This window comes from Amblyomma americanum, chromosome 1 (genome assembly GCF_052857255.1).
Source record: "Amblyomma americanum isolate KBUSLIRL-KWMA chromosome 1, ASM5285725v1, whole genome shotgun sequence".
NCBI classification, from domain to species: domain Eukaryota; kingdom Metazoa; phylum Arthropoda; class Arachnida; order Ixodida; family Ixodidae; genus Amblyomma; species Amblyomma americanum.
Window position 1 is genome coordinate 139,091,079 of NC_135497.1, and position 21,954 is coordinate 139,113,032.

The window sequence follows — 21,954 nt, forward strand, 5'->3', positions numbered from 1 at the left end:
CAATGAATGACGCAGAGTGACATTTGCGAAGCTTTTTGTCTGTGAGAGGTTTAGTTCGTTCAATGACTGCTTATATACCCTAGGTAGGGCCCAATGACAGTTGACTACCGCTAGATACACTTTCCCGTAGGTAAGGAAACGAGGCGCAAAAAGAAGTGGACAATTTTACTTACTTCTCTATTCGTAACAAAGATGAGGTGGCTGAATTATTCTGACTTTAATGTACAAAGTATTAATCCCAACTCGTGCGGCCTAAATGTTGCCTGTGTAGGTTTTCACGCGTCCGCTGTTATTGCCATTCAGCTGTGCTTGAATTTCAGTCTCCTAAAGAGAGACATTTCCTTTCAGCCGTGCATGGAGGTCCCCCTCCCAAAGCGCCACGCATTGGGCCTACACCGCACGCGGAGACCACTGCTCGTAGCCTACCGCCCATTGCAGCATCATGCATTTCCGAGGACGAATCCTTGGGCAGACGGGACCGCCAGCTGATAGCTTCACGCGAACAACGTGGCACGGGGAAGAGGTCTGCTCTTCCGCATCTGCTGAACGCCAAAAAATATAGATACAGTGAGTCTTGATGCTGCTGTTTCTTTCATGAGATATAGCATTTTTAGCTCGAAATCAACACCGTGTCTATTTGGCGTTTGTTATCCTCAACCGTATACAGAAAGCTACTTTTGTTTGCGTGAGAAGTCTTGTAATTAGTAAGACAAAGTTTGTAAACAATAAAGCAAATCCTATTTTAAGCCGAAATACTTTTCATTTATTGGCTCTGTTCGATGAAGGCAGCCGCCAAATATATCTACAGTTCTTTCTTGCTGAGAGTGTTGCCGACATTGACGAAATCTTCTCACGAACAGATATTGAAAGCAAGTGCACTTCATAGTCTTCTGTAAAGCAGCACTATGCATAAATGTGGTCAGCACCACCAGTATTTAGATAGCGTTGATATGCCGCATGAAGTATATGAATGTTTTTTTTTAGGAACCTTACTTCTGCAGTTGAGTACGATACCACATCACGCTCAGACATTTGGCTTGCTCTTCATATTTTAATCACTTCTAGTAATGACGAAACCAACAAAAGTACTCAACTGTTGTTCCTGACGCGCCGCAGGAGTGATGGCTGCAACGCTGTCGGGAAAAAGTTTGCATCATAAGGAAAAAAGAAAGCTTGATTTAAAAGTTGCGTTATGAGAGACTTTATGCCCAGGGCGTTTGTCTTGTAGTTTTAGGCTTGGCGCACTCGTAACGCTTGCTTTATGCATTTAAATGAAGATACCTTATCTGTGAAAACTGTCGCTATAATCAGACTCGCGAGTTCGTAGGCAAGGAGGCTCGTCGCAGCATGAACATTCTTGAAAATGAATTAAGCCTGGTCTCCATGTACGCGAAAATTCACGCGAACGCGAAGGCGACGGCGGCGGCGACGGCTGGCGTTCGCTCCGTCGCTTGTGGGCAACCTCCATGCAAGCGAAAGCGGCAGGCGACGCGAACCCGCGACGTGCGCAGCGGACTCCGTGCTTTGCGCACTCAAGCTTAGAAACACGCCCGTAACCTGTTCTCTCTCTTAAAATTTTGTGAGTGTGCCTCATAGTCAGGGCCAAAGGAATATTTCCTCTACGGCAGCGGTGTAGCGGCACTGGAGATAACCAACGGCGTGCTTGCGGAGACGAAGTCACATCACGGGTTCACGGGGGAGATGTGCTTTCGTTCGGTGCCTGTGCACTCCGACTTAGTAAAAACACTCCCATGAACTGTCACCGCAGTTTGATTGTAAGTGAGCAAACTATAATTTACCAGTGAGAATGCGCGCCGCGAGTGTTTCTGCACAGTTGGAGCGCCGCGGCACGGCGGATCGAGCGCCGGTATCCGCGGCTCGACACGCATCTCTCCCTGCAGTACGCCCGCTTGCGTAGCCCGCTCCAAATGCTGTTAGCCCTCCGCACTCAACAAGTAGATTGTTTTAATTATTTAAATCATGCGGGTCTGCCTCTCAGCTACAAAACCAAGTATTTTATCGACGGTGGCGATGACCAAGACGACGGGCGGGTTTCGTGAGATGTGCCCGTGAGAAACCGTGGGCAAACCGGAAACGGCTTTGGGGGGCTCTGATTGGCCAGTCGCGTGGGGGACTTCCGGGCGACGACCGAAATTTTCTGTGGGTGCAGATCCGAGCGACACGGCAAGCGACACATGCATTTTGCTTCGCGCGACGGCGTCGCTCGTCGCTTGCCGCCGTCGCGAAGGAGACGAACCTCTTAAGACTAGTTCAGTCATTTGTAATCAGCAGAATCACATACGTGGCACCATACCTACGGCTAGCCAAAGCAGAAAAAAACAAGATTGAAATCCTAATTAGGAAGGGCGTCAAAATCGCTCTGGGCCTCCCCCCGTACACATCCACCCAGAAAATTCTGAACATGGGGATTTCAAACACCCTAGACGAGCTCATTGAGGCTACCAGAGTAGCGCAACAACAACGACTTCTATGCAGCCATTCGGGGCTAAAAATACTAGAAAAGCTAGGCTTCGAACCTCGAGCGCGGCTCAAACACACGGAGAATATCCCAACAGACATAAGGAACAAAATCAGAATCCCACCACTCCCAAGGAATATGCATCCGGTACACCATGAGGGTAGGCGAAAGGACAGAGCGAAAGCTCTGCAGAAAAAATTAGCCAATAGACAGGACGTGGTTTACACGGACGCGGCGGAATATGAAGGCAGAACGGGTTTCGTAGCCCTGGCGACCAGGGAGGGCGGAGACCGAGTCTCGTGCTGCAGCACCCAACAGAGTGATGCAACAGCGGCTGAGGAGGTAGCCATTGCGCTGGCTTTAACTCAACGGAATGTTAGGGTGATTATAACAGATTCCAAATCGGCTATCCGCAACTACAACGCAGGCAGGGTATCTGTCGAAGCAGTCAAAATTCTCACAGCCGGCCCGACACCGGCAGAACTAATTAACCTCGTTTGGACTCCGGCCCACGAGGGCCTCCGGGGAAACGAGACAGCGCACGCATTGGCCCGAGGACTCACACACCGGGACCCCAATGCGGTCTCGTCGAGTAGAGAGTCCCTTCAGACGAGCGAGGAGCTGAACACGTACCAAGATATTCTTAACCATTACAGATTAGGAAGACAGACATTACCTGGAGCATGCAAGGGCCTCAGCAAAAAGGAAGAGGTCATATGGAGAAAGTTACAGGCGGGAGTTTTTCCGAACCCACTCGCACTAAGCAGATGGCATCCGGCGATCCAAGACCCCAGGTGTAAACAGTGTAATGAAATAGCAGACATGATCCACATGGTGTGGACATGCCCTAGCCACAACGAACCAGACAGGAATATAGAGTCCTGGGAGGCTTTAATGGCCAGCCAGAAAGAAGAAGAACAAAAAGAAGTCATCCGTCTGGCCCTGGACACCGCTGAATCCCAAGGGATCCCAGCCTGCTGAAAGGGGAGGAAGATGACGGCGGTCAAGACTCGTCTTTTTCGCCCTCTGATTCCTTGACGGGTGCAAATAAAGTTATTTCATCATCATCATCTTCGCGTTCGCGTGAGTTTTCGCGTACATGGAGTCCAGGCTTTAAGCTAGAACGTACAGCAACGCGGGCACGAGGCAAATAACAAATTGCAACCGTTGACCGCCGTATTTAAGTAAACACGCAGGTAGATATTTTCTAATCCATTCGATGGCTGAAGATTGCGTAGTTTCAATGGCTTCTCAAATGAACTCTGAATCTGACAGAATGGCAGTAACCTACCACGGGCTACGTTCTGCTAGGCTGTTATGTGCGGCACAAAAAGAAGTTGACGGAATACGCGAGGAAGAAGAAGAAGTGTGTCCCTGCAAAAGTGGCTGCACATCGCTCTTCAGAAAAACCTCGCCATCCACGTAAATGCGTGCCCTATTTGTAGAGAACTGCATCCTCGCCTTCTCAAGAAGCTCCGGACGTCCTCCCACCGTCTGAGGCCTCCTGGGAACCATGCATGAGTGCAGCTGAGCTGGGCACTGACGCTAGGGTTAGTGCCTCCGCTGCCACGCTGGTGGAGGTAGCTCTGCCGGCGTCTCTTATGGCAGCACCTGCCACGCAGTCGACACCTCATCCGCGGCGCCAGGTCTAGCTTTGTGCTCCTGGTTCATCGGCAGATGCACGGCTCCTGCCTTCCCGAAATGCCGGACTGCTCGTGAGTGATCTGCCATTAGGGCACATGGCCATCAACTCTACACCACCGGATGGGCCTCAAAGCACAAAGCATGATGAACAGGGTATTCCAATGGACTTATCGGCACCTCTACCCCTGCAAAAGTGTCCTCGCGCAGCTCACAAGCGTCCCTCAAACGACAGCCAACGGATTCCATCTTCGGCAAGTGATGGCTCCCAAGGTAAGCGCACTTGTCTTAAGATCGAGAACTCGGTGGAGCCTACACCCGGATCGTCTTCTTACAAAGTGAGCATTAAATCACTGGCCAACAAAAGCCTCACGGATATACCGAACAAGATTTTACAAGCTAACTTGGACGCGTGCCTCGGAACCAAAGGTTTTCGGGGCTTCACAGCCTGGACAAAGTCCAGCACCATTGCAGTGTGGCTTCCGACTCTGACTGCCGTAGAACGGCTGCAAACGGTCACCAGTATTTCACTGACAAGCGAAATCGCAGTGCCAGTACAAGTGTATTTAGTTGAAGGCTCCGATTAGCAGCGCTGCGTCGTCTACAACGTCCATATAACTGAAGATCAAACTGCACTCCAGCGTGAGCTGTACTGTCCCACGCACCGTGTCATCCAGGCCCGACGCATGGGAAAGGGGCGCTCTGGCATAGTCACCGTGCAAGGCCCTCTGACACTACCAGCCCCTCTATACTATTATGGCTCTATTTTACGGTCTCGGGCATATAAACCGAGTGCTGTATATTGCTTTAACTGCTTCCGTACTGGGCATATGCGCAAATCCTGCCCCTTCACTGCTGACGGTGAAAGTACATCGGAAGGGAAAGTGGCTTACCGATGCGGCCTTTGTAAATCCGACGACCACGAGATAACATCTCCAAGCTGTCCGACAAAACAAAAGGCAACAAAACAGGCTCGTTGTCGAATGGCTAAGCATTGGCCAATACAAGACAATATAACTTCATTGCAGACATCCAATTGGTCCGCAGCTCTCCAGTGGGTTGACGACGAGTGGCCGGATCTCCCTGAGCACACCCCGCATGGTCCTTCAACTCAGCAACCTTCTAACGGTACTATGCGAAAAGAACGCCTCCGAAAACAGTCAACAAATCAGCGCGGTGTGCCTGAACTACCGCAGGACGATATGGCCGCAGTGGACGAACAAATCGCACGTCTTTTATCGGAGGTCACCAAGCTCTGGCAACACCGTGAACTGCTCGTTCGACGTAGACGGGCAGCGGAATCATCCGCCACATCTCTCAATGGCGCAGCAGCATCGCCTTCCTGGCGCCCGCCACTGTAATTTCCTGCCGCCTCTTCCCAGATTACCGCAGTACCACTGGACAACTCTGCGACTTTTTTGCTCTGGTTTATAGTCAACCAGTTGTCCAACCTGACGCCCGTGATTATACAGCGCTTGGGATAGTAACTAGAAATGGCAAGTTCCAGTCGTGCTGGTGTGCTGCAGTGGAACTGCAGAGGCATTTCCACGAAGGTGGGAGAGCTGAAGACCCGACTACAAATTCACAACATAGTTGAGGGTTCGACGGAAACCCGTCTGCCGAGGGAAATTCACCATATTCGTTTGAACGAACACTCGCCAAAGTCATAAAGGAAAAAAAAACCGTAAGAGAATTGACTTTTCAGCACCACTACGGATGCGTTGTTCACAATGGAGTGAACAACGAGACGGGCTGCTGCTTATGTAGGGAAAACTTTGCGTATCGTGCGGATGTATATCTCGCGTAGATTGTCCTGTGTCCTGTTAATCGCTTGGCTTGTCATTTGTATGTGAAGGGATTCCTTGAGCAGGCGAGTAGATAATGATTTTTCTTTTTCAAGTATGCGCGCGGAATCCCAGTCAATCAAGTGGCCCGTGTTTTGCTGGTGTTCGGTGAGAGCGTTAGAAGTCACTTTTTTTTGCGTCACGCTGGTGTTCTTTGAATCGTCTCCTGAAGTCCCCAGTTTCGCCTATATAGGCTGCACCGCATTTTTTGCAATGAATTTTGTAAACTACCCCAGAGTAGCTGAACTTTTCAAGCGGGTCCTTTACTCGTACCAAATAGTTTCTGAGCTTGCTGGATGGGACATGGGCAACTTGGATATCGTAGTCAGCCAATATCCGACATAACGTCTCGCTGACACCAGGGGCATATGGGATGGCTGCAGGTGTTTTCTTTTTGGCTGCTCTTGCTTCGGCTTGAGGGGCCGCAGCGTGTCGTTCTTGTGATTGCAGTACTTGACGCGGGTATCCGTTCTATGAAAGCTCCTTTCTTATGCGGAGGACTTCACGAGTTCTTTTGCATGGGCTTGAACAAAGCTTTAAGGCACGATTTGTAAAGGGCCGCGGCAACTGAGCGTTTCTGCCTTATTGGGTGCGCAGAATGAAAATTCAGGTACTTCCCTGTGTGGGTGGGCTTCCCGTGCACGCTCGTCGTGATGCCGTTTGCTTTTCGCTCGATGAGGACGTCGAGGAAAGGGAGGCGCCCATTGCTCTCTTCTTCCATCGTGAACTGAACGCTCTCTTGAAATGAGTTCAGGTGCCGTAGAAATTTTTCCGCATCCTGTCGTCGGATGACGAAGAAACAGTCGTCGACGTACCGCAGGAAAAACCTAGGTGGCGGGACGAACGACGCAAGCGCACGACTCTATCGTTTCTAGGGCCAGGTTGGAGCAGACTACGGAAATGGAGGCTCCCATTGCGGTCCCGAAGATCTGCTTGTACATCGTCTTGTTGAACACGAAGTATGTGTTTGACAAGCAGAATTTTAGGAGCCGGCACAAGTCGTCTGTCTCTATGGGCGTACGTTCTGGCAGACACAAGTCGTTCTTCAGGGCATTCCTGCAATACTCGACTGCGAAGTCCACCGACACGCAAGTAAACATGGACCTCACGTCGAATGACATTATAATGTGATCATCGCCAAAAGTCGCAGTCTTCAGTTTTTCAATGAAATGTGCCGAGTCTTTGACGTGTGTAGGCGTGTTTCCTGCCAAAGGCGCCAGTACCCGGTGGAGGTATCTCGATAACTTGTTCAGTGGTGACCGTGTGAACTCAACGATAGGGCGAAGTGGTACCCCCTTCTTGTGTACCTTGGGCACCCCGTATATATCTGGCGCCAAGCCGTTGTGACAAAGTAAGCAATTGTAAAGATAGCCCTTGTCGGGGGGGGGGGGGGGGGGACGAACTTTAAAACATCAGTAAGAAGTTTTTGCACCTCGTACTCGATTTTCTTTGTAGGGTCTCGCGTCAGCTTGGCGTACGTCGTCGTGTCCTCCAGAAGGAAACCCATTTTTCGCACATAGTCGGTGGGGTCTGAAACGACAGTGGCGTTACCCTTGCCAGCAGGCAAGATGACGATGTCTTTGTTCTTCTGCAGCCTGGCCAATGCTGTTTGCTCTGCGGGTGTGATAGTGCGATTCTTGCTTTTAGCAAGCTTAGAAAGAGCTCCAATGGCCCTTGAGCGCGCTTTGCTTTGTAAGCTGGGGGCGACCTTGCGTATAGCCTCTTCAACAGCGCAGGTCATGTGAACAGCATTTGTAGGAGCGCCAGTATTGAAATCGAGGCCTCGGACAAGTAGGCAGCGTTCATCCGGGTCAAGCGTGTGCGAAGACAGGTTGCATATTCTCGCTGTCACCCTGGCCTCAGGCGGACTGGCCAACAGCTGCTGAACTTGGCATTTTGTGCCATATGTTTCAATTCTTGATTCCTGGCGCCCTCGCTGTTGGCATGCAGAAGAACATCAAAGAAGTCCGCGGGAATGAGCTTTTCCAGGAACTGTTGGGCACAATAACTGTCATTCTCCAGGCGTTTGTGAACAAGGCACCCGTAGTGGTGCCGAAACGTCGATTCTCTTACGGTTTTTTTTCCTTTACGACTTTGGCGAGTTTTCGTTTAAAAGGATATGACAAATTCACAAGCTCCAGGTATGGGCGAAGCTGCTACAGGAAACAAACGCCTTGCCATCGATTCCAGGCTTCAGTGCCTACATGTCTCCGTCAATGATAGACCGTCGTGTACAAACTGCTGCTCCACCGGGAAAGGCGGCGGTGTATGTGGACTCACGCTTTCCGCATGTACGCCTTGCTCTCGAATACTGGTGCACGTCGTATCAAGAGGTAGTGGCAGTGGCTGCGAAACTTAAGAAGGGAACCATTGTGGTCGTTTCATTTTACGTTAGACCAGCCGGTGGTGCTTCCTCCCGTATTAATCTTGGCCTGTTAACAAGTGTCCGTCGGCAGTATCGCGGGTGTCCGATTTTAGTCGGAGGCGACTTTAACGCCCCTCACCAGGATTGGGAGTACCCCACTTCAAGCTCTCGTGGAAGGCGTGTGCGGGACGCCTTCACGGATGCCCAGTTTGTGCTGCTCAGCCATCCTGGGACGGTAACACAGCCAGTGCGTCAAACTCGCAGTGCTTCCTATGCTCCAGACCTGACGTGGTGGCCGGGTCCGCGTACTCCCTTCCGGCACATGGAGCCAGGCTGCCGGGGAAGTGATCATCACCCTATCATCATCGGTCTTCACACCTCACATTTCCGACCTTTACGCTTCAAATGTTCTGTGATCAACTGGGACAGTTCTCGCTCCTGTATGGACAATCTCTTCTCAGATTCTTCGCCAATCCTTTTTGAGCGCATACAAAAAGCTTTCAACAGTGCTACAACTATCTGGACTGATGCTGGTCGACCGGCACCAGACCTTGGCCTTCTCAACTTGTGGGCGGTACGGCGTCAAGCCGTGCTGGCTGCTAGGCGAGACCCTACTTCGTCGCAGGCACGTGCGCGATTGCTCTATTTTACAGCTAAGGCACGCAAATATGAACGCGACCTCTCTCGGCGGCAGTGGCATGCGTGGTGCGAACAATTTTCTGCAAAATCCTCGAATGCCTCTCTCTGGCGAACATTCCGTACAATGAAACGCGGTCGCCGTTCGACTGACGCACCGGCAACCGCATGCTTCGCGGCTAACTTGTCGTCATGTGATTTCGCCAAAGAAGAAGCGGGAAAGTTTTTCCCAAAATACGATGCTGTGCATTCTTCATCCGCTAGTTTAAATATGGCAGGCATACCAGCGCATGTATATCAAATGCCGTCTGATGTCGACGTAGATGGAATTGCGTGTCCATTCTCTATGCCTGAGTTGCTGGCTGCAATGGATGATGTGAAACGGAAAACAGCGCCCGGCCCGGACAATATTGAGTACGAGGTGTACAAGAACCTGAGTAGCGCTGCACTCCCTCAACTACTCGACACCATAAACAAGGAATGGTTGGATGGCGTAGTGCCAGAGAGCTGGAAATCCGCTGTCGTGATTCCTTTCCCGAACCCAGGGAAGACTCCGACGGACCTTGCCAACTTGCGACCTATCTCCTTAACTCCTACGATGTGCAAGCTGGCGGAGTAAATGCTAGCCACACGATTGTCATGGTGGCTAAAGCAGCACAGTTTTTATCACCCAGCACAAATCGGCTTTCGTCCATATATTGGTACAGAGGACGGGTTAGCTGTCATAGCATCTACAGTTTTGTCATCTACCCGCAGCCGCAATGTGCGTACTGTTTTAGCAATGGACGTTGAAAAGGCATATGACAACATCAGTCATGCAGCCATTCTGAACTCCATTGAGATGCTTCATATCCTCTGAGAGTGCGTAGTTTTGTACAATAATTTTTGTAAGGCAGAAAATGTGCAATATGCCTCAGCGGCGAAGCGGTCGGATAATTTGTTAATATCTGCGGCGTGCCCCATCAGTATTGTCACCGGCGTAATTTATTATTGCTTACATACCGCTGGCTTGGCGCTTACAAGGCATCCGTGACATAAAATTTCTTCAGTACGCTGACGGCATGACGGTGTGGAGTACTCAACAAGATCTCCGTACTCATGAGGCTGCCCTTCAATCTGCCTTGGATGTTACCTGTAATTACGTATCATCGATCGGACTTCAGCTATCCGTGCATAAAACAACATACACGTCAGTTGCCAACCGCTGGACACGCCGTAAACTTGCTGCAAGTCCAATCCGTCTTTGTCTATCAGGCACCCCACTACAGGAAAGTCCGAGTGTAAAAATCCTTGGCTTAATGATTCATCAATCAGGATCAGCGACTCCATGGCTTTCTCAGGTAAAAAGGCAAGCTATTCAGACTTCGGGTTTGATTAGAACAATTACCCCGAAAACTGGTGGCGCAGGCTCGTTCGTTGCACGGCAATTGGTGAGGGCAGTTCTGTAGCCACGTATTGTTTATCCAAACCAGTTTCAACATCTTAGAAGAGCCCAATGGGACCGCCTTGAAGCCGTGAAGCAAGAGGCTATGAGGACCATTACGGGCCTTCCACGCATCACACCGGTCATAGCTTTACAAGAGAATGCGCAGCTTAATACCATTGATGAGCTCGTGCAGCAGCGCGTGAAGCGCGCAGCCTTAAGGCCAGTCTATCGCACTCCACGCATGCACTGAGGACTTATGCAACGTCACACTCCATTCTTCAGCCGCCAACGCCAGTTCTTCTCCTATGGAAGCTTGTGCCGCTCAGCGACAACAAGCCAACAGATAATCGCCGCCCAACGTCTCCTCATTCGGCATCGTTGCTTCGCCAGAAATTTCAGAAACAAGATGCTTGCCTGCCTGAAGGATCCATAGTTGTCTACGTAGACGCAAGCATACAAGACTGCAAAGCAACAACAGCTATCTACTCTCCGTGCAGACCTGCCCTGAATCAAACCTCTTGGTTTCAGCTTACGGAACCCCCTTCGTCCTTTTGTGCTGAGCTCGTTGCAGTTCAAGAAGCATTCTGCTCCGTGGCCGACATAACTCTGCTCCCTGCGTCCCGCGTTGTCATCCGCACTGACGCCCTTCAAGTTGTCCGGTTGCTACGACGTGGCAGCCGCTGTCCATCGATATGTCAGGACATCCACCGGCTCGCGGCACGCATCCCGCAGCCAGTACGTATTGAGTGGGTCCCACGGGATCTGCAAACCTCTCAAAGCCAGCCAGATTTAGAGACCCGCCTTGCGAATACAAACTCATCACCGCCTCGGCTCCTTCATTTCGACAATTTTACCGTCCTTTCATCAAGAAAGGAACTCCTCTGGCGCCGCACACGTGTTCTCATCCCTCCGTGTGCGGTAACCCTCCCCCGCGGTCTTCCCCGTGCAGAGGAGGTTGCGCTTTGGAGGATCCCGGTCGGGGTTTCCCTCACACCAGCCACCACTCGGAAGTGGCCTCAGTACCGAGAATTGTTTCCTCGGTCAGGGGGTCCGATATGTAAACACGAGGACATTGAGGCCGACATTCATCACTTACTGTGGGACTGCCCCGCTCTCAAGCCTACTAGGATCCGGCACCTCATGGTAGCAGATCTTTCACCAAGCAACCCTGCTTCATACATTGCCTGGACGCAGGGACCGTACAATCGTTCTCTACTGGTCTTCATCAAATCAGCTAGCCTTTTTTCATTCATTTAAAATCTACTACATAATTCATCACACCTTCATTCATCATTAATGCCCTGGGGCAATAAATTTCGCTTTTAAATAAAAGAAGTTCACATTTTTACGTAATTCACTCTCTGGAGCGTAAACCAGACAGAAATCAGTTTAATTCACTTTAACATGTACATGTACTCACCGAAGTTTGCGCTGCATGGCTACTGTCTTTTGCTGGTCCTTCGCCCGGTTGCTGCAATATCGCTCTTGCCTATTTTCATTGCCCTGCAGATTCAACAAAAGTGCCGCTCACCGGTACAGGAGCCTCCGCGCAGGCCACTCCTGATATTCCGGCACCCGTGGCAGCATCTGCTGTTAGGGACTGCCTGCCAGCCAGTAACATGTGTTGTTCTGCCGCCAGTCCTGCAAAACAGCGCGCCGCAGCCAAGCGGTCGGCCATTTTACGTTTATTCAGCGGCGCAAAAGGCACATACTGTGAGTCGTGGCGTTTTCGTATTTTTTGCATGTGATAAAATTTTGAAGCTCCGGGATCGTGTCTGATCGCTGTGTGTTGTCCTTAAGCTTGGGCAGAAAATACCATTTCATTTTCATTTTATAATATCCAAAAGAATTATATTTTTAGAGGAGTACGAATAGTACTTTTTTTTCAGACCTAAGCCATTATGAATACCATAGCTTTGCTACCGAATCGAATACAAATCGTTCAGCTAAAACCCGAATCTTATACGACTCGAATATTTTTACAAATATTGGCTGCTTGTGGGCATATTCAATGAGCAATGGTGAGAAACACTGAAGAGCTGCTTTCGCAGGTATAGCTCTATCCTTTAAGAGACGCAACCCTGATATCCATTTTGGGGGTCGCAACAGAAAATCAGTGTATCGTCCTTATCATTGTCTTGTTAAGCGCATAGCGAAAGTACCTTTTGCTGTTGGCAACGGGAGATAATAAACTAGCGCCACATCGCAGCGCCCGAGACGGGCGAGAGCTGTGCATTAAGCATGGCCTCCGAGGTCAGGCGTAAAGGCCCGGTTTGTTGAACCTGCCAGGGCCCTGCCCAGTCGTCCAATCTCTGAGGCCATGTATGAGGATAATGAACACGGCCAAACGAATGGGCGGCACCACGGTGCTCAACCCTCCATCCCGCGCATACCGATCTTGGCAGCATGATACACGGCTTGTATTGTCCTTGTTTCTCGGATAGTCGCGGACGAAAAATGCGCCGGTCTTATTCGAACTTCGCGCCAATTATTCGAAGAGTATTCGAAAACCTGAAGACATATTCGGTCCATTTCGAATAATTTCGAACACACACTATTTGATTCGTTCAAATAATAGAGTAGGAGGATGTCTGAGTCTGTATTCGAAATATCTGAATATTTGCACACCCCTAATATTTTGAGCAGAAAAATGGAGGGGACACTTAAGCTCCGCCTTAAGGGTATGACGCGACGGCGTTAATGTGTGAATGCCAATATATGCAGAATTGGACATTCTCGACTTTACATGCATAGACCCCTGGGAGTCCTCATACCACTCCAGGCGCAGGGGCGCTGCGGTGAGGCGATGCGCCGCTGCCATGCGATGGCAGGTGCTGCCACCGGTGGGGCTTGCGCGACCTAGGTTGCTCTTCACGAGCTGCCTCTCCTCACCAATCATTAATTTAAATGCCACCTGCGAAAAGGTTGTTTGCTCACAATGAGGTGGGCTGATTGTGAGGATGATGATGCCACAAAGTCACGTGACGTAGGTGGCCCATCTAGGCTGCTTCTCCTAGGATTTTTCGCTCACAACGCCGACGACGACGCCAATGACACTGGGTTTTGTGCAGAACTGGGGCCTTAACGTCATCGCGTTAATACATTTTTGCTTATTGGCTGGGTTCGATACGGGCAGTTGCCAGATTATATTTCACCTATAAGACAGAGACTTCGCCTTCTCCTCATCTGTCTGGTCTGCATGGTGCTCACGTCGTCGCGTTGAATGTTTAAAGTTTTTGCACACGTTAATTCACCCTCCGTGATTTGTGTCACTTGGAAATTATTTAATATTCTTTAAACCACCGTCATTAAAAAGGTGTCACGGACTAAACATGTCGCTTTTCAGTCCTGATACTGTCTCGTTCAAATAGTCTTTTCCCGTGCACCGTACTGACATTTGGAACTCCCTTTCTATTTTTACTCGTAGGCTGCCTTTAGAAGCATTTTTAAATTTAGCGACTGTAGTTGACATGTTTTTACTATGCTGTTTCCTTGCGCTTTCCTTGCGTCTCATATCCTGCTGATTGTTACGATTTGTTTGTGCGTTTTTATTTTCTCCAATCATTGCAGCATGCGAGGCTGGAGTAGTCCTTTATACACAACGAAGGTCCAGAGCGCATGCGGGTGAAATATTTCTGGTAGATTAGGTCCTTCGTTGTGTATAAATGCAGGTTGTGGAAGCCTCACTAATGTTAGTTGGAGTCAGCGCCCGTCCTGTGTACTTCTTCCTGTGTCCTTGTTTTTTGTACCGCTATAAAGAACTTCGAGAAACTATCCTTCACCAACTAGCCCCACAACGTGTTTTGGTACTATTGGTGGACGGGCCTGATGAATATTGTAATTAACTGTGGTGGCAATAAAGATATTATTATTATTATTATTATTATTATTATTATTATTATTATTATTATTATTATTATTATTATTATTATTATTATTATTTTTATTATTATTATTTATAGCAATTAGAGCACAAGTGAGGCGATGTTTTACGGAAAACATGTGAAATACTGTAACAAGCAGATCCGGTTCTTTTGTGCTGTGAAATATTTCAAGGTGCAAAGGTAACCGATGGTAGACTTCATCGCGCTCGATATTGCATCTTTTGAAATTGGGACATAACCAGAGCAGTAACGCGGCAGCTAAACGCAGTTGACTTTCAATTACAAATGTTCCAACCTTACTTTAAGAATTGACACCATTTGTTTATATTTATAAAATATTTCAGTGACAATTTTCATTCCAAAATTTTGAACTAAAAATGTAATAAGTAAGTACAGAATGCTATTCTTTACTCCCTGAATTGCATATGAAAGCAAAAATATGGACAAAACAGCGAGGGTCATTTGAAGTGCAGGTCATGACGTTTGTCTGGAGAACACAGCGAGGAGAGAAATTTTCACGCCGCTGTCTCTGTTGGACATTAGCTTACACTATCTCTCTCGGCTGCTTTTCATATGAAGCTCAAAGAGTGCTGCAAAGTTAAAACTCCAGATCCGAAAATGATAGCCCCGAGTAATGGCAGGCAGAGCAATAAGTTATCAGCTTAAAACAATAACACATAACAGCTATCAACCACCAGCCGTGCTTAATGAATGACGCAGAGTGACATTTGCGAAGCTTTTTGTCTGTGAGAGGTTTAGTTCGTTCAATGACTGCTTATATACCCTAGGTAGGGCCCAATGACAGTTGACTACCGCTAGATACACTTTCCCGTAGGTAAGGAAACGAGGCGCAAAAAGAAGTGGAAAATTTTACTTACTTCTCTATTCGTAACAAAGATGAGGTGGCTGAATTATTCTGACTTTAATGTACAAAGTATTAATCCCAACTCGTGCGGCCTAAATGTTGCCTGTGTAGGTTTTCACGCGTCCGCTGTTATTGCCATTCAGCTGTGCTTGAATTTCAGTCTCCTAAAGAGAGACATTTCCTTTCAGCCGTGCATGGAGGTCCCCCTCCCAAAGCGCCACGCATTGGGCCTACACCGCACGCGGAGACCACTGCTCGTAGCCTACCGCCCATTGCAGCATCATGCATTTCCGAGGACGAATCCTTGGGCAGACGGGACCGCCAGCTGATAGCTTCACGCGAACAACGTGGCACGGGGAAGAGGTCTGCTCTTCCGCATCTGCTGAACGCCAAAAAATATAGATACAGTGAGTCTTGATGCTGCTGTTTCTTTCATGAGATATAGCATTTTTAGCTCGAAATCAACACCGTGTCTATTTGGCGTTTGTTATCCTCAACCGTATACAGAAAGCTACTTTTGTTTGCGTGAGAAGTCTTGTAATTAGTAAGACAAAGTTTATAAACAATAAAGCAAATCCTATTTTAAGCCGAAATACTTTTCATTTATTGGCTCTGTTCGATGAAGGCAGCCGCCAAATATATCTACAGTTCTTTCTTGCTGAGAGTGTTGCCGACATTGACGAAATCTTCTCACGAACAGATATTGAAAGCAAGTGCACTTCATAGTCTTCTGTAAAGCAGCACTATGCATAAATGTGGTCAGCACCACCAGTATTTAGATAGCGTTGATATGCCGCATGAAGTATATGAATGTTTTTTTTAGGAACCTTACTTCTGCAGTTGAGTACGATACCACATCACGCTCAGACATTTGGCTTGCTCTTCATATTTTAATCACTTCTAGTAATGACGAAACCAACAAAAGTACTCAACTGTTGTTCCTGACGCGCCGCAGGAGTGATGGCTGCAACGCTGTCGGGAAAAAGTTTGCATCATAAGGAAAAAAGAAAGCTTGATTTAAAAGTTGCGTTATGAGAGACTTTATGCCCAGGGCGTTTGTCTTGTAGTTTTAGGCTTGGCGCACTCGTAACGCTTGCTTTATGCATTTAAATGAAGATACCTTATCTGTGAAAACTGTCGCTATAATCAGACTCGCGAGTTCGTAGGCAAGGAGGCTCGTCGCAGCATGAACATTCTTGAAAATGAATTAAGCCTGGTCTCCATGTACGCGAAAATTCACGCGAACGCGAAGGCGACGGCGGCGGCGACGGCTGGCGTTCGCTCCGTCGCTTGTGGGCAACCTCCATGCAAGCGAAAGCGGCAGGCGACGCGAACCCGCGACGTGCGCAGCGGACTCCGTGCTTTGCGCACTCAAGCTTAGAAACACGCCCGTAACCTGTTCTCTCTCTTAAAATTTTGTGAGTGTGCCTCATAGTCAGGGCCAAAGGAATATTTCCTCTACGGCAGCGGTGTAGCGGCACTGGAGATAACCAACGGCGTGCTTGCGGAGACGAAGTCACATCACGGGTTCACGGGGGAGATGTGCTTTCGTTCGGTGCCTGTGCACTCCGACTTAGTAAAAACACTCCCATGAACTGTCACCGCAGTTTGATTGTAAGTGAGCAAACTATAATTTACCAGTGAGAATGCGCGCCGCGAGTGTTTCTGCACAGTTGGAGCGCCGCGGCACGGCGGATCGAGCGCCGGTATCCGCGGCTCGACACGCATCTCTCCCTGCAGTACGCCCGCTTGCGTAGCCCGCTCCAAATGCTGTTAGCCCTCCGCACTCAACAAGTAGATTGTTTTAATTATTTAAATCATGCGGGTCTGCCTCTCAGCTACAAAACCAAGTATTTTATCGACGGTGGCGATGACCAAGACGACGGGCGGGTTTCGTGAGATGTGCCCGTGAGAAACCGTGGGCAAACCGGAAACGGCTTTGGGGGGCTCTGATTGGCCAGTCGCGTGGGGGACTTCCGGGCGACGACCGAAATTTTCTGTGGGTGCAGATCCGAGCGACACGGCAAGCGACACATGCATTTTGCTTCGCGCGACGGCGTCGCTCGTCGCTTGCCGCCGTCGCGAAGGAGACGAACCTCTTAAGACTAGTTCAGTCATTTGTAATCAGCAGAATCACATACGTGGCACCATACCTACGGCTAGCCAAAGCAGAAAAAAACAAGATTGAAATCCTAATTAGGAAGGGCGTCAAAATCGCTCTGGGCCTCCCCCCGTACACATCCACCCAGAAAATTCTGAACATGGGGATTTCAAACACCCTAGACGAGCTCATTGAGGCTACCAGAGTAGCGCAACAACAACGACTTCTATGCAGCCATTCGGGGCTAAAAATACTAGAAAAGCTAGGCTTCGAACCTCGAGCGCGGCTCAAACACACGGAGAATATCCCAACAGACATAAGGAACAAAATCAGAATCCCACCACTCCCAAGGAATATGCATCCGGTACACCATGAGGGTAGGCGAAAGGACAGAGCGAAAGCTCTGCAGAAAAAATTAGCCAATAGACAGGACGTGGTTTACACGGACGCGGCGGAATATGAAGGCAGAACGGGTTTCGTAGCCCTGGCGACCAGGGAGGGCGGAGACCGAGTCTCGTGCTGCAGCACCCAACAGAGTGATGCAACAGCGGCTGAGGAGGTAGCCATTGCGCTGGCTTTAACTCAACGGAATGTTAGGGTGATTATAACAGATTCCAAATCGGCTATCCGCAACTACAACGCAGGCAGGGTATCTGTCGAAGCAGTCAAAATTCTCACAGCCGGCCCGACACCGGCAGAACTAATTAACCTCGTTTGGACTCCGGCCCACGAGGGCCTCCGGGGAAACGAGACAGCGCACGCATTGGCCCGAGGACTCACACACCGGGACCCCAATGCGGTCTCGTCGAGTAGAGAGTCCCTTCAGACGAGCGAGGAGCTGAACACGTACCAAGATATTCTTAACCATTACAGATTAGGAAGACAGACATTACCTGGAGCATGCAAGGGCCTCAGCAAAAAGGAAGAGGTCATATGGAGAAAGTTACAGGCGGGAGTTTTTCCGAACCCACTCGCACTAAGCAGATGGCATCCGGCGATCCAAGACCCCAGGTGTAAACAGTGTAATGAAATAGCAGACATGATCCACATGGTGTGGACATGCCCTAGCCACAACGAACCAGACAGGAATATAGAGTCCTGGGAGGCTTTAATGGCCAGCCAGAAAGAAGAAGAACAAAAAGAAGTCATCCGTCTGGCCCTGGACACCGCTGAATCCCAAGGGATCCCAGCCTGCTGAAAGGGGAGGAAGATGACGGCGGTCAAGACTCGTCTTTTTCGCCCTCTGATTCCTTGACGGGTGCAAATAAAGTTATTTCATCATCATCATCTTCGCGTTCGCGTGAGTTTTCGCGTACATGGAGTCCAGGCTTTAAGCTAGAACGTACAGCAACGCGGGCACGAGGCAAATAACAAATTGCAACCGTTGACCGCCGTATTTAAGTAAACACGCAGGTAGATATTTTCTAATCCATTCGATGGCTGAAGATTGCGTAGTTTCAATGGCTTCTCAAATGAACTCTGAATCTGACAGAATGGCAGTAACCTACCACGGGCTACGTTCTGCTAGGCTGTTATGTGCGGCACAAAAAGAAGTTGACGGAATACGCGAGGAAGAAGAAGAAGTGTGTCCCTGCAAAAGTGGCTGCACATCGCTCTTCAGAAAAACCTCGCCATCCACGTAAATGCGTGCCCTATTTGTAGAGAACTGCATCCTCGCCTTCTCAAGAAGCTCCGGACGTCCTCCCACCGTCTGAGGCCTCCTGGGAACCATGCATGAGCGCAGCTGAGCTGGGCACTGACGCTAGGGTTAGTGCCTCCGCTGCCACGCTGGTGGAGGTAGCTCTGCCGGCGTCTCTTATGGCAGCACCTGCCACGCAGTCGACACCTCATCCGCGGCGCCAGGTCTAGCTTTGTGCTCCTGGTTCATCGGCAGATGCACGGCTCCTGCCTTCCCGAAATGCCGGACTGCTCGTGAGTGATCTGCCATTAGGGCACATGGCCATCAACTCTACACCACCGGATGGGCCTCAAAGCACAAAGCATGATGAACAGGGTATTCCAATGGACTTATCGGCACCTCTACCCCTGCAAAAGTGTCCTCGCGCAGCTCACAAGCGTCCCTCAAACGACAGCCAACGGATTCCATCTTCGGCAAGTGATGGCTCCCAAGGTAAGCGCACTTGTCTTAAGATCGAGAACTCGGTGGAGCCTACACCCGGATCGTCTTCTTACAAAGTGAGCATTAAATCACAGGCCAACAAAAGCCTCACGGATATACCGAACAAGATTTTACAAGCTAACTTGGACGCGTGCCTCGGAACCAAAGGTTTTCGGGGCTTCACAGCCTGGACAAAGTCCAGCACCATTGCAGTGTGGCTTCCGACTCTGACTGCCGTAGAACGGCTGCAAACGGTCACCAGTATTTCACTGACAAGCGAAATCGCAGTGCCAGTACAAGTGTATTTAGTTGAAGGCTCCGATTAGCAGCGCTGCGTCGTCTACAACGTCCATATAACTGAAGATCAAACTGCACTCCAGCGTGAGCTGTACTGTCCCACGCACCGTGTCATCCAGGCCCGACGCATGGGAAAGGGGCGCTCTGGCATAGTCACCGTGCAAGGCCCTCTGACACTACCAGCCCCTCTATACTATTATGGCTCTATTTTACGGTCTCGGGCATATAAACCGAGTGCTGAATATTGCTTTAACTGCTTCCGTACTGGGCATATGCGCAAATCCTGCCCCTTCACTGCTGACGGTGAAAGTACATCGGAAGGGAAAGTGGCTTACCGATGCGGCCTTTGTAAATCCGACGACCACGAGATAACATCTCCAAGCTGTCCGACAAAACAAAAGGCAACAAAACAGGCTCGTTGTCGAATGGCTAAGCATTGGCCAATACAAGACAATATAACTTCATTGCAGACATCCAATTGGTCCGCAGCTCTCCAGTGGGTTGACGACGAGTGGCCGGATCTCCCTGAGCACACCCCGCATGGTCCTTCAACTCAGCAACCTTCTAACGGTACTATGCGAAAAGAACGCCTCCGAAAACAGTCAACAAATCAGCGCGGTGTGCCTGAACTACCGCAGGACGATATGGCCGCAGTGGACGAACAAATCGCACGTCTTTTAGCGGAGGTCACCAAGCTCTGGCAACACCGTGAACTGCTCGTTCGACGTAGACGGGCAGCGGAATCATCCGCCACATCTCTCAATGGCGCAGCAGCATCGCCTTCCTGGCGCCCGCCACTGTAATTTCCTGCCGCCTCTTCCCAGATTACCGCAGTACCACTGGACAACTCTGCGACTTTTTTGCTCTGGTTTATAGTCAACCAGTTGTCCAACCTGACGCCCGTGATTATACAGCGCTTGGGATAGTAACTAGAAATGGCAAGTTCCAGTCGTGCTGGTGTGCTGCAGTGGAACTGCAGAGGCATTTCCACGAAGGTGGGAGAGCTGAAGACCCGACTACAAATTCACAACATAGTTGAGGGTTCGACGGAAACCCGTCTGCCGAGGGAAATTCACCATATTCGTTTGAACGAACACTCGCCAAAGTCATAAAGGAAAAAAAAACCGTAAGAGAATTGACTTTTCAGCACCACTACGGATGCGTTGTTCACAATGGAGTGAACAACGAGACGGGCTGCTGCTTATGTAGGGAAAACTTTGCGTATCGTGCGGATGTATATCTCGCGTAGATTGTCCTGTGTCCTGTTAATCGCTTGGCTTGTCATTTGTATGTGAAGGGATTCCTTGAGCAGGCGAGTAGATAATGATTTTTCTTTTTCAAGTATGCGCGCGGAATCCCAGTCAATCAAGTGGCCCGTGTTTTGCTGGTGTTCGGTGAGAGCGTTAGAAGTCACTTTTTTTTGCGTCACGCTGGTGTTCTTTGAATCGTCTCCTGAAGTCCCCAGTTTCGCCTATATAGGCTGCACCGCATTTTTTGCAATGAATTTTGTAAACTACCCCAGAGTAGCTGAACTTTTCAAGCGGGTCCTTTACTCGTACCAAATAGTTTCTGAGCTTGCTGGATGGGACATGGGCAACTTGGATATCGTAGTCAGCCAATATCCGACATAACGTCTCGCTGACACCAGGGGCATATGGGATGGCTGCAGGTGTTTTCTTTTTGGCTGCTCTTGCTTCGGCTTGAGGGGCCGCAGCGTGTCGTTCTTGTGATTGCAGTACTTGACGCGGGTATCCGTTCTATGAAAGCTCCTTTCTTATGCGGAGGACTTCACGAGTTCTTTTGCATGGGCTTGAACAAAGCTTTAAGGCACGATTTGTAAAGGGCCGCGGCAACTGAGCGTTTCTGCCTTATTGGGTGCGCATAATGAAAATTCAGGTACTTCCCTGTGTGGGTGGGCTTCCCGTACACGCTCGTCGTGATGCCGTTTGCTTTTCGCTCGATGAGGACGTCGAAGAAAGGGAGGCGCCCATTGCTCTCTTCTTCCATCGTGAAATGAACGCTCTCTTGAAATGAGTTCAGGTGCCGTAGAAATTTTTCCGCATCCTGTCGTCGGATGACGAAGAAACAGTCGTCGACATACCGCAGGAAAAACCTAGGTGGCGGGACGAACGACGCAAGCGCACGACTCTATCGTTTCTAGGGCCAGGTTGGAGCAGACTACGGAAATGGAGGCTCCCATTGCGGTCCCGAAGATCTGCTTGTACATCGTCTTGTTGAACACGAAGTATGTGTTTGACAAGCAGAATTTTAGGAGCCGGCACAAGTCGTCTGTCTCT

At 49.6% G+C, this 21,954-nt stretch overlaps 1 protein-coding gene across 1 annotated transcript in view; it reads left to right on the forward strand.

Moving 5' to 3' along the window:
* LOC144113807 (uncharacterized) overlaps positions 1 to 21,954 on the forward strand; it is a 186,516-nt gene that overhangs the window by 123,683 nt on the left and 40,879 nt on the right. Inside the window, exons 8-10 of the mRNA XM_077647144.1 lie at positions 349 to 567; positions 11,901 to 12,104; positions 15,329 to 15,547. Of these exons, the coding sequence (XP_077503270.1) occupies positions 349 to 567; positions 11,901 to 12,104; positions 15,329 to 15,547 (642 nt within the window). The remainder of the gene's footprint in view (positions 1 to 348; positions 568 to 11,900; positions 12,105 to 15,328; positions 15,548 to 21,954) is intronic.